The 17662-nt window shown below is 45.9% G+C and overlaps 1 protein-coding gene across 1 annotated transcript in view; it reads left to right on the top strand.

Annotated features, from left to right (window-relative positions):
- Positions 1-17662, top strand: part of dph1 (diphthamide biosynthesis 1) — a 592086-nt gene that overhangs the window by 238389 nt on the left and 336035 nt on the right. Inside the window, exon 4 of the mRNA XM_080210803.1 lies at positions 10349-10470. Within this exon, the coding sequence (XP_080066929.1) occupies positions 10349-10470 (122 nt within the window). The remainder of the gene's footprint in view (positions 1-10348; positions 10471-17662) is intronic.

The raw sequence follows: 17662 nt of genomic DNA, 5'->3' as shown, positions 1-17662 counted from the left end.
TTCCAAAAAAAAATCCATTCCTGGAGCCAGTTTGCCTTGTGCGCGATCTCCCCAGAGAGCAGCAGAGGGGGAGGCCATTTGGCCCGTTGTGCCGGTGCTAGCATTTTGAACGAGCTATCCCGGTTGATCCCCCGTGGCCCTGCAAAGTTTTCCATTCCCAGGGTGCATGCAGATGTATCTTTTTTGGAGGCTGTTCCACAGGATCTGCTTCCAGCAGCCACTCAGGCTGCGGCTCCACGACTGACGTGTGTTTTGTGTCAGGGTCAGTCTGATTAGAAAGCAAACACGTAATCAGCACTGTGGGGAATAACCGAGAGTGGGGATTAGCGCTTTCGAGTGGAGTGGGGGGGTGGGTGTGGATTTAGGAACCCTGGTTAGTTATTTTCAGCTCTTATACTTTGTTGTGTTTTCTCTATCATAACAAACAGCATCTGGTGCAATAAATGTCTTTCAATCCTAGTATTATGTGTGATTAAATCCAATTAGTGCACAGAGCAACTTCACACTGCGTTATCTACTGCAAACTAAAAACCCCCTTAAAACTGGAGCGGTTTGTTGCCCTCTTGTCAGTGAGGATTTCTGTCTGTTATTAGAAGTGTTATGTCAATCAAGGATTATAAATTCCTACACACTCCTGCTCACTTATCTTTTTGGGGTTCTATACAGTCGAGCAGAACTCCCAGCGGATTAAGATGGCAGTGATGTTGTTCGTTAGTGTAACACGGTTTGAATCTTAAGCAGGTCCAGATCACTGGGATTACGCTGAATGCTTCTTGTACCAGTGATCAGACTGAGAGATCAGTTGTGACGGGAAGATTGTTCTTTCCAAGGGGCCTCAGCACAGCTAATGTTTTAATTTCTGTTCTGCTCCTGCAAAATGTTTTGACCTAGATTTGATGTTCATGGTTTTTTTATAGTCTTGGAAAATATGGATTCAGCTGTGCCTCACTCTCACCTGTCCTTAGGTGTACCTCACTGCCGCCTGTCCTCAGGTGTACCTCACTGTCACCTGTCCCCAGGTGTACCTTACTCTCACCTGTCCTCACTTGTACCTCATTCTCACCTTTCCCCAGGTGTACCTCACTCTCACCTGTCCTCAGGTGTACCTCACTGTCGCCTGTCCTCAGGTGTACCTCACTCTCACCTGTCCTCAGGTGTACCTCACTGTCACCTGTCCTCAGGTGTACCTCACTCTCACCTGTCCTCAGGTGTACCTCACTCTCACCTGTCCCCAGGTGTACCTCACTCTCACCTGTCCTCAGGTGTACCTCACTCTCACCTGTCCTCAGGTGTACCTCACTCTCACCTGTCCTCAGGTGTACCTCACTCTCACCTGTCCCCAGGTGTACCTCACTCTCACCTGTCCTCAGGTGTACCTCTCTCACCTGTCCTCAGGTGTACCTCACTGTCACCTGTCCTCAGGTGTACCTCACTCTCACCTGTCCTCAGGTGTACCTCATTCTCACCTTTCCCCAGGTGTAACTTATCTTCACCTGTCCCCAGGTGTACCTCACTCTCACCTGTCCCCAGGAGTACCTCATTCTGGCCTGCCCTCAGGAGTACCTCACTCTCACCTGTCCCCAGGTGTATCTCACGCTCACCTGTCCCCAGGTGTGCATCACACTCACCTGTCCCCAGGTGTGCCTCACACTCACCTGTCCCCAGGTGTGCCTCACACTCACCTGTCCCCAGGTGTGCCTCACTCTCACCTGCCCTCAAGTCTACCTCATTCTCACCTGTCCCAGGTGTGCCTCACTCTCACCTGTATTTAGGTGTACCTCACTCTCACCGTCCTCAGGTGTACCTCACTCTCACCTGTCCTCAGGTGACCTTAATTCAATTTAAAGTTGACCCCAGGCGTTGGTGTGTGAATCTCCTCCTCCCATCTGCGTTTGTGGCCAGCCTGGGTAACCGCCTGCCTGACTGTCAGAGGGAAGGCGTCTCAGCCCCTCTCACAGCCAGTAAGGATGCCACTTGGTATCTTGCTGTGTGGGATGGAGCCACCTTGTGGCGTTCTGTTCTGCCGCTGGGTACCTTGTGTCCTTTCTAACCCTTTTCCAACATCCGCACAGAAGCAGGCCAGAAGCTTCTGCTTTCACCTCGCCTCAGCTGACCAGTTTGTGTTGTAGGTAGCAGTTCACACACTGGTATAGAGATTGGCAGGACTGTCAGAGAGTTCTGTAACACAGCACCAACATTCGCCAACGGATAGACCGGTGTTGATTACTTTGCATCAGTGTAAATCGCAGTCTGAATCCCCGGGATAATGTGTCTGTACCCTACAACCAAAGGAGCAAATTAGTCCATAACACCAATATCTGCATTCCCAAATGTCTGTCTCTGTGTCTCTGTCTATGCGTGTCTGCCTGTCTGTCTCTGTAAGTGTCTCTGTCTGTGTGTGTGCCTGTCTGTCTCTGTCAGTGTCTCTTCTGTGTATGTGCCTGTCTGTCTCTGTAAGTGTTTCTGTGTGTGCGTGTGTACCTGTCTGTCATTGTGTGTGCCTGTCTGTCTCTGTAAGTGTCTCTGTGTGTGTGAACGTCTCTGTTTCTGCACATGAATGTCTTTACATCTATTTGCATGTCCTTCTGTCTGACTATGGGTGTGTCTGCTTCTCTATATATGTATGTCAGTGCTGCTCTGTTATGTGTGCGTATATCAGTGTCTGCATGTCCAAGTTAGTCAGTTGTATCAGTACGCCTGAATGTGTCTGTCTGTGTGTCAGTATATCCGAGTTTCTCTGTGTGTGTGTGCGTGTGTGTGTGTGTGTGTGTGTGTGTGTGCGTGCGTGTACGTGCATACATGTGTGCTACTGTGACTTGGGTCAAAATCAAGAGCGCTACATTTAAATTAGGCTGATAACAAAGGAATGAGAGTTGGCTGGGGTAAACTGGGAAAGGATTTTAGCAGAAAAGTAGGTTGATTAGCAATGGCAGATGTTTATGAAAATAGCTCCAAGACTCACGACAAAGATATACCCCAATGAGGAAGAAGGATTTTAGGAAGGGGATAGATCGATGATGGTTAACAAAGGAAGTAAGGATAATATTAAACAGAAAGCAAAAACATATGGGGCAGTATTTTACAGCCTTGCTCAAGCAAGACCAGAAATTCCTGCCCGAGGTCAACGGACATTTCCATTGCCCGCTGCTCCTCGACCCTCATTGAATGGCAGAGCAGACTTGATGGGCCAAATGGCCTACGTCTGCTCCTACATCTTATGTGTGTGTATGTGTGTATCTGTTGACATCTGTGTGTGTGTTTGTTTCTGTATATGTGTGTTACCATGTGTGCAAATATATTGGTTAACAATACGTGTGTATGTGTTTGTGTGGATCTGTTAACTGTGTATGTGTATCTGTTAAGGTATGTGTGTGTTAACATCTGTTTGCATATCTGTTACCATGTGTGTGTATCTTTTACTGTGTGTATGTTCCTATAACCATATGTATCTGTTACTCTATTTATTACCATGTACTATTGTGTTTTACCATTTGTGTGTATTCTTGTGTGTGTATGTAACCGTTATGTGTGTGTATTACCATGTGTGTGATGCTGTGTCTGTGAGAGTGTGTGTGTGATACCATGTCTCTGAGAGTGTGTGTGTTAACCATGCCCGTGAGAGTGTGTGTGTGTGTTACTCTGTATGTTACCGTGTGTATGTTCCCTTTTGTGTGTGTGTGACTGTGTGTGTGTGTGTGTGTTAGACTCTTCTGTCTGTTTCTATGTGTATGTTCCCATTTGTGTGTGTGTGTAAACATGTATGTTCCCTTTTGTCTATGTGTGTTAGTGTGTGTGTTTGTGTTACTGTATGTGTGTGTGTTTGTGTTCTGTGTGTGTGTGTGTGTTCAACTCTTCCGCCTGTTTCTGTGTGTGCTATTGTCAGGTTTTCATTATCTGGAGGTTTATTTTTTAAATCCCATCTTTATGTATTATGGTTTAGTCCAAATAACCTGATTAAAATCACAGTGATTTAGTTATTCTGTAATACACAGTGTGAATGTTAAATAGTTTCAGATTGCACAGATTATAGCAAAATTTATACACAATGCTGATCCAACTGATAGCGAGACTGTGCAGGAAACTGTTTCTTGGGAGGGAGGGAGGGAGGCTGGATTTGGATGGAGAACGATGGTGCAGAATACTAAACACAATTCATGGTCTCAGTTGCTCTTGTGGAATGGGTTTGGGCCTCCATGCAATTCTGCTTTCATTCTCGGGCTATGGGCATTGATGGTGAGGTTGATATTCATTATCCAGCTGAGGAGGTGAGGGTGCACTGCCACCTTGATACAACCGATTGCTTAATGAGGCCACTTTGCACTGTGACTAAGAGTGAACCACATTAATATGGGACTGGAGTCACACATGGGGCGGCACGGTAGCAAAGTGGTTAGTTAGCTCTACAGGCTCACGGCGCCAGGGACCTCGGGTTAGATTCCCGGCTGGGGTCACTTCTGTGCAGAGTCTGCACGTTCTCCCCATGTCCGCATAGGTTTCCTCCCGATGCTCTGATGTGCTGGTTAGGTGCATTGGCCATGCTAAATTCTCCCTCAGTGTACCTGAACAAGCACTGGAGTGTGGCTGCTAGGGAACTTTCACAATAACGTCTCTGCAGTGTTAATGTAAGCCAACATGTGACTAATAAATAAACTAACTTACCTATACATCGACTGTCAAAATCGAGGGTGTCGAGGAGATTTACCAGAATGGTTGTAGGGATGAGAAATTTTAGCCACAAGGTTACATTTTTTGAATGGTCCTATCACATATTAAGTTGATCTTTCTCTATCTATGACGGTAACACGATATTCTGCACCCTCTCCTTTCCTTTATGAATGATATGCTTGGTCTGTATAGCGCACAAGAAACAATGCTTTTCACTGAATCCCAATACGTGTGACAATAATAAATCAAATCAAATCAATTCAATATTGAAGAAGTTCTCCTTGGAGCAGGAGAGATTCAGGGAGATTCTGTAGAGGTGTTAAAGATTAGGACAGGTTTAAATCAGGTCGACACAGAAATGTTGTACCCATGAGCTGACAGTATAAGGACACGGGGACACAAAGCAAGAGATACAAGGTGGGTGAGATGTGAGGAAGACAGCAAGTGGTGATGACCTGGAACTCATTGCCCACCGGAATGCTGGAAGAGGAGAGAGTGAATGGTTTCAAAAGGGAGTTGGATGGACATCGGAGGGAAGTAAACTTGCAGGGCTGTGAGGTTGGAGCAGGGGGTTAGGACTGACTGGATTGCTGTACAGCAGCTGGGGTGGACTCAATGGGCCGCTTGCACTGTCATGTCTCTTATCTGTCCAAGGATTATTGAGTTCATTCCAAGCGTGTGTTTGCAAACATGTGGAGGAAGGAGATTGACTGAGAGTGGATTCAGCACTCCTTGCCGCAGTCCCCTCTCTGACTGACCTGCTGTGTGTTTTTGGTAATTTCTGTTTCCCCACTCCCCACATTTACAGTTTGAGAGTATCTCTGAGGTGTGTGTGGTACTGGTGCGATGTGCAGGCCTGTGATGGGGGTGTGTTGAAGAAGATAAATGAGAAAGCGTTAAGGATGTATTGATTCTGTGTGAATTTTTCTGAAGCCTGTTAGTTTCTTAAATACCCCTGCTCCATTTGTTACCCAGCCAGCTGTTCCCCGCATTGCCGGCCATTACACCACTGACAGCTCATTAAGATCATCTTTCCTTTTTACTGCCCGGCTGTGATGTAAGATTGTGATACCTGTTCACATCAGCGAAAGCCTGCACCCAGCATTTTGTATCTGTGGGTGAACTGAGTTGGAACCTCTTGCTGAAATCCTTCGGCACTGCCATTGTCAATGTGCAAGCTTTATTCGCAGGAGTCAATGGGAGGACAGCATGGTGGCACAATGGTTAGCACTGCTGCCTCACAGCGCCAGGGACCCGGGTTCAATTCCCAGCTTGGGTCCCTATGCGGAGTCTGCACGTTCTCCCTGTGTCTGTGTGGGTTTCCTCCTGGCACTCCGGTTTCTTCCCACAGTCCGAAAGATGTGCTGATTAGGTTGCATTGGCCGTGCTAAATTCTCCCTCAGTGTACCCAAACAGGCGCCAAAGTGTGGCGACTAGGGGATTTTCACAGTAAGTTCATTGCAGCATTAATGTAAACCTACTTGTGACTAATAAATAAATACATGTAAATACATACATACTCCCTTTTTCTCATTGCTTTCCCTTCTTTCTCTGCTTGTATCCCTGTCTTGCCATCTCTGTCTCTCTGCTCCTGTCGATGCTTTTCTCTCCCTCCAATCTCGCATCGCTTTGAGGCAGTTGTGAAACAGAAATGTTGTCACTTAGTGCGTCTGCCTCAGTTCGACATTAATGGAGTGGAAAACCCCTTCGGGCTGTTGAATAATTGCAGTCGGACAGCTATTACAGACACTCACACGCACAACCTGGCAAATCCTGCCTTGTTTGCACTGTGCATATTTAGCTGGGAGAATGCAGAGTTTTGGTAAATACATTGAACTCCTGCTCAAAGTAGTTTGTTTTCGGAATGATGACAGAGCTCAGTAATCAGTGCTTAGCCAGAGTGAACAAAGCTGCTGCCCAATTAAACACACAGAGATGATGTTGAAATGCAGCACCCGGGACCTGATGGAGATCTCCAATCTGTCAGCAGGTGGTGGGACAATGAGCCAGGGCACAAAAGTGGGAGATTCCCATTGAGTGAAGGGCTGCTAGTTTTGGAGATTTTGCCTCATGCCTCAGTGTTGAGTGACTGCAACAGGGGCCCACAATGAGCTAGGATCGCAACCTCTCCTAGGGTAGAGGATTGGTTGAGTACCAACTTTGCGCAACTCATAGGAACAAAGGGAGGCCATTCAGCTCATTGAAACATAGAAATTAGAAGCAGGAGTAGGCCATTCAGCCCTTCGAGCCTGCTCCACCATTCATTTTGATCATGGCTGACCATCGGATTCAAGCCTTGGACCTCTTCCACCATGGCTGATCTGTATCCTAACTCCATCTTGATTTTTAAGTTTAGTTCAGGTTCATTTATTCGTGTCACAAGTAGGCTTACATTAACATAGCAATGAAGTTATTGTGAAAATCCCCTAGTCGCCACACTGCGGCACCTGTTTGGGTACACTGAGGCAACAGTGCTAACCTCTGTGCCACCGTGTTGCCCCGTGGTTAGGGCCTGGGTAAGATGATCTGTCGGAGAGTTGGTGCAGACTCGATGGGCCAAATGGCCTCCTTCTGCACTGTGGGGATTCTGTGAGCCACTGGTTTTGGGCCCAGTTGGTGCAGAATGTCAAAGCCGCAGCAAATTGCTTTTGGTCTAGTAAAATATCCAAAGACAAAAGGTCCAAACAAGAGCGTAATCAGACAAACGCTGAGACAGAACCATTCGAGGAGTCATTTAGGCAGGTGACCAAATGTTTGGTCAAAGAGGGTAGAATTCAAGGAATGTCTGCAGGAGGAAAGACGCAGAGAGGTACGAGGGTTAGGGAGGGAATGGCAATTCAATTTAATCAGACCTGCCTTGGCTTTAAATTAGACTCTAAACAGTGTTGTAAAGAAGGTGGTAAGAACTTTAGGAAGGAACTCCAGAGCTTTGGAACCAGTCATGAAAATGATGTGCACAAGGCCACCATTTGGAGGAGCACAGAGAGGTGACAAGGTTGTGAGGCTGGAGGAGGTTACAGAGAGGCGACAAGGTTGTGAGGCTGGAGGAGGTTACAGAGAGGTGACAAGGTTGTGAGGCTGGAGGAGGTTACAGAGAGGTGACAAGGTTGTGAGGCTGGAGGAGGTTTCAGAGAGGCGACAAGGTTGTGAGGCTGGAGGAGGTTACAGAGCCGTGACAAGGTTGTGAGGCTGGAGGAGGTTACAGAGAGGTGACAAGGTTGTGAGGCTGGAGGAGGTTACAGAGGTTGGGAGAGTGAGACTCTGGAGAGATTTGAAAACGAGGATGAGAATTTTAAAGTTCTAGATCAGTAGCGACATCTGAATTTTTTTTTGCCCGAGCATTTTCTAAATTCTCTCTCTGTGGAAATTTGATGCACCTGTCATCGTGGTTCAGTAATGGTGCTTTTTTATTTATTCCTTCACAAGATGTGGGCGCTGCTGGCCAGGCCAGCATTTATTGCCCCATCCCTAATTGCCCCTTGAGAAGGTGGCGGCGAGCTGCCTTCTTGAATCACTGCAGTCCATATAGTGTAAGTACTCCCACAGTGCTGATAGGGAGGGATTTCCAGGGTTTTGACCCAGTGGCAGTGAAGGAGTGGCTGATATATTTCCAAGTCTGGATGGTGAATGGCTTGGAGGCGAACTTGCGGGTGGTGGTGTTCCGATATGTCTGCTGATGTTGTCCTTCCAGATGGAAGTGGTCATGGGTTTGGAAGGTGCTGTCGAAAGAGCTTCCGTGAGTTGCTTCTTGAGGATATGCCTGAAGCATGTTGAAGGGATTTTCACTCTGAGTTTGCCTGCCTTGCACAGTGCAAGAGGCCATTCGTCCCATCACTAGGCAATGCTCAATGCCAGATAGTCATCCTCAAGCAATGCATTGTGTTTCTTTCCCCGACGTTAGCATCCCTCAGCAACATTTGCCTTTGAAATATGTGAGGGAATCGATGCAAGTTCCAGGAAGACAAGTCTAACTTTTGTTTTTAATTCAGGGCAAAGTCCAGCTGCTAATGAGCTTCATTTCCATATGTAAATCACACTCAGCATATTTAGTGTGACCTTATTAGCATAATGAAGATTGTATCCTCCAGACAGTGTAAATGTAGACACTATATTCCCTCTCCCTTTATTCTCATCAGGATGTGAATTGGCACAGGGTGACCCTGTCCTGCTGCCTCTGTCCTCTCCCTAACTGTTCAAGAGGAAGTCCTGAGAGAGACTGGCCCAGTCATCCTGACGTCCCCTCACTGACCCTCTGGGATATTGTTGGTGTCCAGTGTATGGAACGGTCTCTGCGAGGAGGCTATCAGCAATTGTGGACAGGCATCCCAGTTTTGTTCCAGAGAGGTGGAGAAGATGTTGGAAGATGTCTTTAAGAGTTGGCATGATGTGACTTTGAGGCTGAAGTTGGGAATCGTAGATGTCGCGTGGACTTTTCAATCAGCTTCTCGTCTGTAAATCGTGCTTGGGTGTTTATTATTTCATCAATGCATCCTGTCCATATCCCATCCCATTATACATTATAACTATCCACCCCATAGTAAAACATCCCATAATATAACCATCCCATAATAAATCCACCCCATAATAGAACATCCCATAGCACAACCCATCCCATAATAAAACCATCTCATAATGAACCCATCGCATAATACAGCCCATCTCTTTGCTGACCTCCACTGCACTCTCCCTCATACAGTCACAGTTGGTTTCCAAATTCTCACCTGTGTGTGTGAACCAACCCATAGCCTCACGACTCCTCGCTCCCCCAACTCTACACACTCTCCGATCCCATGTTTTTTTGCGGTGGGATTCCCTGGTCCCGCTGCTGTCAATGGAATCCCCCATTGATGTCACCCCATGTTGCGGCAATCCTGAGAAAGGGGATGCACTGCCAGCAGGACTGGAGAACCCTACCGGCGGAAACGTCCGGAGATATTCCCCCACCACATCTCCCTTTTTAATCTCTTCATCTGTTTCAGCGTCCATTCCCCATATGAAGCACTTTAGATGGCACGGCAACACAGTGGTTAGCACTGCTGCCACACAGTGCCAGGGACCCAGTTTCAATTCTGGCTGGAGTCACTGTCTGTGCGGAGTCTGCATGTTCTCCCCGTGTCTGCGTGGGTTTCCTCTGGGTGCTCCGGTTTCCTTTTACAGTCCAAAAGATGTGCAGGTTACGTGCATTGAACATACTAAATTCTCCCTCAGTGTAACCAAACAGGTACCAGAGTGTGGTGACTAGGGGATTTTCACAGTAACTTCATTGCAGTGTTAATGTAAATCTACTTGTGACACTAATGAATAAACTTAAACAAAACTGAAAGAATCAAGACGGATAGAAGAAGTTAGGATACAGATCAGCCATGATCTAACTGAATGGTGGAAGAGGTCCAAGGATTGAATTTGATGATCAGCTATGACCAAAATGAATAGCGGAGCAGGCTCGCAGGGCCAAATGGCCTCCTCCTGTTCCCATCGTCTAAGTTTCTATGATATCTGGGGGGAAGGCAGGATCAGACTAATGAGTTGGATGATCAGCCATGATCATAATGAATGGCGGTGCTGACTCGAAGGGCTGAATGGCCTCCTCATGCTCTCTGCTTAATAAGAATTGTTGAAACTCAGTGTGGAAGTTTCAGGGAGTGTAAGCATGCTGTGTAACTCTTAGCGGTTTGTTTTGCAGGTTCACGGGAGCAGATACGCTGATAATGGGCGATGTCACCTATGGAGCATGTTGCGTGGATGACTTCACTGCCAGGGCTCTTGGAGCTGACTTCATGGTGCATTATGGACACAGCTGTCTCGGTCAGTATACCCACTTCCTGCACACATAGCCCCAGTTCATTTTCCAACAAGGATTCTAGTCCTAGATATAGTTGAGTACTGCAGGATGTTAGTTGTCTTATAGACACTGAGAACATTGTGATTTATGTGGAAGTTTGATGCTTATTTTGCCTTTTAAGTTTGACTGGAGCAGACCTTGCCCGTTCATGTGTCACCGGTGGGTAGCACCCTTGCGTTTGAGTCACACCGTTCTGACTTCACGTCCCATTCCAGAAAGGTTGAGACTGACATTCCAGTGTGGCACCGGGGGAGTGCGGCACTGTCAGAGGTGACGCTTTTCAGATGAGGCCCCATCTTCCTGCTTGGATGTACAGGATCCTGTGACACCATTTTGTAGAAGAGCAGAGAGGGATTCTCCCCCAGGCTCCTGGTCATTAATTATCCCACAATCAATGTGAGAAAGTGGGAGCTTGCTGTGCACAAATTAATTGCTGAGTTTCCTGTAAAACAGCAGTGACTCCACTCCAGAAAGTTCTGCATTAAGGCGCTTTGAGGCATTTTCTGCTTGTGAAAAGCTCTCTATAAATGCAAACCCTCCTTTTTTTTTCCTTCAATGGCAGGTTTATTATGAGTACCGTTCCCCCTTTCTTTCTCTACCTCTTTGGGAACCTTGGGGTGAAATTGTCCAGCCTCCCAGCGCATGTTTCTCAGTGGCGGGAGCTGATGCATTGTTCATTCTCTGGTCCCACCACTGTCAGTGGGATTTCCCATTGGTATCACCCCACAGGAGGGGGTGCCCTGCCAGCGGGACTGGAATCATAGAATCATAGGGGTTTACAGCATGGAAATAGGCCCCTTTGGCCCAACTTGTCCATGCTGTCCTTTTTTTTAAAGCCTGAAGCTAGTCCCAATTGCCCACATTTGGCCCATATCCCTCTATACCCATCTTACCCATGTAACTGTCTAAACGCTTTTTAAAAAACAAAATTGTACCCAACTCTGCTACTACCTCTGGCAGCTTGTTCCAGACACTTACCTCCCTCTGTGTGAAAAAAATTGCCCCTCTGGACCCTTTTGTATTTCTCCCCTCACAGCTTAAACCTATGCCGTCTAGTTTTAGACTCCCCGACCTTTGGGAAAAGATATTGACTATCTACCTTATCTATGCCCCTCATTATTTTATAGACCTCTATAAGGTCACCCCTCAGCCTCCTACATCCCAGAGAAAAAAGTCCCAGTCAATCCAGCCTCTCCTTATAATTCAATCCATCAAGTCCCAGTAGCATCCTAGTAAATCTTTTCTCCACTCTTTCTGGTTTAATAATATCCTTTCTATAATATGGTGACCAGAACTGTACACAGTACTCCAAGTGTGGCCTTACCAATGTTTTGTACAAGTCTTGTATTTTCTGGAGAATAAAAATTCCAGAGAACGGCCAGAAAATCCGCCCCCCCACCCCCCACTGTCTCCCTGATCTGTTTCAGTATTCATTCCGCATATGAAGTATTTTGGGACAAGTTGTGGGGGATTCCAAAGCTGAGACGCCGTAAATATAAGATAGTCACAAATAAATCCAACAGGGAATCGAGGAGTGTTGTCTTTACTGAGTGAGAATGTGGTGATTTCTCGCATAGGGAGTAGCTGAGGCAAATAAGCTGTCAGGAAACCTGATCAGAATCCTAAGGTGTAGTATGAAACCAGATTAGATCCCAACAATTTTCTATTTTGGCATTAATGTGAGAATATGATGATTCTACTGACAAACTGGGAAGCTTCTTTCAAAACAAATTTTATTTAACAAGACACTTTAATTTTAAATTAGCTTACTCTTTAACAATTGAGCAATATTGAAACATGACAAGATACAAGTCTTAATTGCTAATCTATCCCCATGAGTTGCAATTCAAGCAATTTTCCTCTTACAGATTTAACCTCCTCTTTCAAATTAGTTAGCAAAGCACAAGTATACTTACTTTTCTAAGATTAACAGTCCTGGAGCTTTCAGAATACCTCTGGAGAGAGAAAGACAGAGAAACATCTGTTTCCTTCTCTCAGTCCAAACAGCAACTGATTGTATCTTTAAAATGAAACTGAAACAGTATTTCTTCCCTGCAAGCTTAGTTCCTCCCATTAAGCACATGACTCTGTCCCTGTCAATCAAGCTGATCAAAACTCCACATTGAAGCCTCCCAGGAGAGACCCAAGTAAATGCAAATGTATTAGCCCAGCTAAAATAAAAAAACTCCAGGTCTAAAATTAGTACTTATGCTGTGCTCCCGGCTTTCAATTTAAAGGTTTTGCTGGACAAATTGGCACACTGCAAAACGGAGCTAAATTGTAAATATACTCCTTAAAGAAACATGATATGCATATATTTCTTAAGGACGCAGTATCATCACAAACATCAATGGATTTTAAGTTGAAACTGGATAAATACATGTGGGACAAAGGAAGAGAAGAATGGATTGATAGGGTCAGAGAATATAGCAGGCCGTATAAACACTGGCATGGACCTATTGGGATGAATGATCACTCACTCTCTGTGGTATTAACTTTATATGCTACTTTCCTACAACAGTGATGCCTCGAACAGTAGGTAGTTGTAGGGGTTTGTATTTGGCATCTTTTATTGAGCCATCAGTTGGCAGCATTAATCCTTCTGAGTCATAAAATATGCAGTGTAGAAGGAGGCTATTTAGCCCATCGAGCTTGCACTAACAACAATCCCACCCAGGTCCTGTCCTATCCCTGTAATCCCACATATTTTTCCACCTAACCTCCCCGTGGCAGTAGGATCAATTTATTATAGCCAATCAACCTAACCCACACATATTTGGGCTGTGGGAGGAAACAGAATTGAACCCAGGCAGTGCTGAGGGGGGTGCTGCCTTGTCAGAGGGAGAATCTTTCAGATGAGGCTGTGCCAGATTTTTTGATTTGATTTGATTTGATTTATTATTGTCACATGTATTAACATACAGTGAAAAGTATTGTTTTCTTGCATGCTGTAAGACAGAGCATATCATTCATAGAGAAGGAAGTGAGAGAGTGGAGAATGTAGTGTCACAGCTAGGGTGTAGAGAAAGATCAAATTAATGCGAGGTAAGTCCATTCAAAAGTCTGACAGCAGCAGGGAAGAAGCTTTTTTTTTGTCTTGACTTGGTTGGTACTTGACATCAGATTTCTGTATCTTTTTCCCGAAGGAAGAAGGTGCAAGAAAGAATGTCCGGAGTGCGTGGGCTCCTTAATTGTACTGGCTGCTTTGCTGAGGCGGAGTCTGCACATTCTCCCCTTAGTTATGCTGGCTGTTTTGACAAGGCAGTGGGAAGTGTAGACAGAGTCAATGGATGGGAGGCTGGTTTGCATGATGGATTGGGCTACATTCACAACCTTTTATAGTTCCTTGCAGTCTTGGGCAGAGCAGGAGCCCATACCAAGCTGTGATACAACCAGAAAGAATGCTTTCTGTGGTGCATATGTAAAAATTGGTGAGAGTTGTAGCTGACATGCCAAATTTCCTTAGTCTTCTGAGAAAGTAGAGGCATTGGTGAGCTTTTTAACTATATTGTCAGCATGGAGGGACCAGGATAGGTTGTTGGTGATCTGGACAGCTAAAAACTTGAAGCTCTCAACCCTTTCTACTTCATCCCTGTTGATGTCGACAGGGACATGTTCTCCTTTATGCTTTCTGAAGTCGATAACAATCTTTGCCGTTTTGTTGACATTGAGAGAGAGATTATTGTTGCTGCACTGGTTCACCAGATTCTCTATCACATTCCTGAACTCATTGTTTGAGATCCGACCCACTACAGAGATGTCGTCAACAAACTTGAAAATTGAATTGGAGGGGAATTTGGCCGCACAGTTGTCAGTGTATAAGGAGTATAGTAGGGGGCTGAGAACACAGCCTTGTGGGGCACCGGTGTTGAGGATGATCGTGGAGGAAGTGTTGTTGTCTGTTGTTACTGATTGTGGTCTGTGAGTGAGGAAATTCAGGATCCAGTCACAGAGGGAGGTGCTGAGGCCCAGGCCATGGAGTTTGGTGATGAGTTTCGTGGGAATAATGGTGTTAAAGGCTGAGCTGTAGTCAATAAATAGGAGTCTGACATAGATGTCCTTGTTATCTAGGTGTTCCAGGGTTGAGTGTAGGGCCAGGGAAGTGGTGTCTGCTGTGGACCTGTTGCGGTGGTAGGCGAACTGTAGTGGATCCAGGTAGTTCGGGAGGCTGGTCAGATAGACGGACATGACGCCCATGGTATTCTTTTAGAAGAATAGAAAGGAAGTTCTTCCAGTGCCTCATCCGATCTTTCTTCCTCAGTGGATGCTGCAAGAAGCAAAGGTCCTGGTCATTTATCTCATCGATGTCTGTGGGATCTTACTATGCACCATTTGGTTGCTGTGTGTGCCTACACGACTGCACTTGCAGAAATGGCCTTGGGATATCCAGCGAATGAGAAAGGTGATATATAAACATATAATATATATCAAATATGCAAGCTGTTTAATTTCCCGGGAGGCATGTTACTGCCTTGGTTCCAATTGGTATCTCAGTGGGGAACTACGTGCTGCTCAGAACTGCCTCGGGATTCGCAGAGTGTGAATCACAGTTGACACACAACGATTCTTGCTGGGAAATGTTCAATTTGGTCAAGAATTCAATCACCTCGACCGAAACAGCCAATTTACAGAGTTTTGCCTCCAAGCCCATTTAATAATTTATTTAGCAAATTAAGCACAACACATGTTGCACGAGTGTGCCGTCTTTCCCTGACGGAATGAGATCCGATTGGTCTGAGCCTCTGGTGGAACTGCAGTCACTTGCACTAACACATGCAGAGCTGGTACTGAATCATAGAATCCCTACAGTGCAGAAGGAGTCTGTTTGGCCCATCAAGTCTGCACCGACCACAATCACACCCAGGCCCTATCCCCATAATCCCATTCATTTACCCTAGCTAGTGCCCCTGACACTAAGGGACAGTTTAACATGGCCAATCAACCTAACCAGCATGTCTTTTTTGACTGTGGGAGGAAACCAGAGCACCCGGAGGAAACCCACGCAGACACGGGGAGAATGTGCAAACTCCGCACAGACAGTGACCCGAGGCTGGAATCGAACCCGGGTCCCTGGCGTTTGAGGCAGCAGTGCTAACCACTGTGCCACCGTGCTGCCCCTTGGTGTTCTTACTGGCGTGGAATATTTTCAGCTCACACTCCTCAATCTGGGATCAGAGAACTTGCACAGGTGACTGAGAAAGCATGTATTTCGCTCTTATCCCGTTCTTAAATAGATTTTACGGAATGTGTGCGTCGCTTGCTTGACCAAAAATTAGTTTATTCATATCTCCTCTCCATCACCATTGACACTTCCATCCCCATCATGCCAGCCCTCTCTCTGCCCCTGCCGCAACTCTTAAAACCATCAGCAGTGTTTTGACAAAAGATTGTCTGGACTCGAAACGTCAGCTCTTTTCTCTCCTTACAGGTGCTGCCAGACCTGCTGAGGTTTTCCAGCATTTTCTCTTTTGTTTTCAGATTCCAGCATCTGCAGTAATTCGCTTTTATCCAGTGCTTTGGTTACCTGAATTCACTACTCTAAAACTCCTGGCTGGCCTCCCCATGTTCCACCCTCCAGAAATCTTAGCTTGTCAAAACTCTGCTATCCATTTTCTAATCTGCACTAAGCCTCATTCACCCATCAGCCCTGCGCTCACTGACCTACATTCGCTCCCGATTCATGAGCACCTCAATGTTAAAGTTCTTATCCACATGTTGAGATGGCCTCTGTGACCTCCTCTATCCCACCAACTCTCCACGACATCAATGCTCCTCTAATTCTTTTCTTGATTTGATTTATTATTGTAACATGTATTAGCATGCAGTGAAAAGTATTGTGTCTTGCGCGCTATACAGTCAAAGCATACCGTTCATAGAGAAGGAAATGAGAGAGTGCAGAATGTAGTGTTACAGTCATAGTTAAGGTATAGAGAAAGATCAACTTAATGCATGGTAGGTCCATTCAAAAATCTGGCAGCAGCAGGGAAGAAGCTGTTCTTGAATCGGTCGGTACATGACCTCAGACTTTTGTATCTTTTTCCCGACGGAAGAAGGTGGAAGAGAGAATGTCCGGGGTGCGTGGGGTCCTTAATAATGCTGGCTGCTTTTCCAAGGCAGCACGAAGTGTAGACAGAGTCAATGGATGGGAGGCTGGTTTGCATGATGGATTGGGCTACATTCATGACCTTTTAAAGCTCCTTGCGGCCTTGGACAGAGCAGGAGCCATATCAAACTGTGATACAACCAGAAAAAATGCTTTCTATGATGCATCTGTAAAAGTTGGTGAGAGTTGTAGCTGACAGACCAAATTTCCTTAGTCTTCTGAGAAAGTAGAGGCATTGATGGGGCTTTCTGAACTATAGTGTCATTCTGGGCAGCAGAATATCTCCAGCTCCACCATCAATGGCTATGTCTTCAGACGTCTAAAGTCTAAACTCTAAACTCTGGAATTCCCTCTCTGAATCTCTCCCTTTATGACGCTCCCTAAAGTCTATGGCTGGAATCTTATGGCTGTCCATGCTGGTGGGACTTTGTGCTCCTGCTACAGTGAAGGGTGATTTGACTGGGTGCAAAGGTCTGCGACAAGAGATGTTCCACAAGGATCAGTACTGCTGTTTACAATATAACTCGACACGATGGCACAGTGGTTAGCATTGCTGCCTCACAACACCGGGGACCCTAGTTCGATTCCCGGCTTAGGTCACTGCCTGTATGGAGTTTGCACATTCTCCCCATGTCTGTGTGGATTTCCTCCGGGTACTCCGGTTTCCTCCCACAGCCTGAAAGACGTACTGGTTAGGTGCATTGACCCAAGCAGGCGCCGTAGTTTGGTGACGAGGGGAATTTCACAGTAATTTCATTGGAATGTTAATGTAAGCCTTACTTGTGACTCAGAAATAAACTTTCTTTAAAAAACTTTTTAATATATAAATGATTTAGAGGAAAATGTAGGTGGTCTGATTATTAAGTTTGCAGATGATACTAAAATTGAGGGATTGGGGATGGTGAGGAGGATTGTCAGAGGATACAGCAGGATATGAATTGGCTGGCGATCTGGGCCAAAAGATGGCAGATGGAATTTAACCCGGGCAAATGTGAGGTGATGCGATTTGGAAGATCTACTGCAGAAGGAAAAATATACAGTAAATGGTAGAA

The sequence above is a fragment of the Carcharhinus amblyrhynchos genome, chromosome 23 (assembly GCF_965287045.1).
Source record: "Carcharhinus amblyrhynchos chromosome 23, sCarAmb.v2.hapA, whole genome shotgun sequence".
NCBI classification, from domain to species: Eukaryota; Metazoa; Chordata; class Chondrichthyes; order Carcharhiniformes; family Carcharhinidae; genus Carcharhinus; species Carcharhinus amblyrhynchos.
This window is presented reverse-complemented; position numbering and strand designations above follow the sequence as displayed.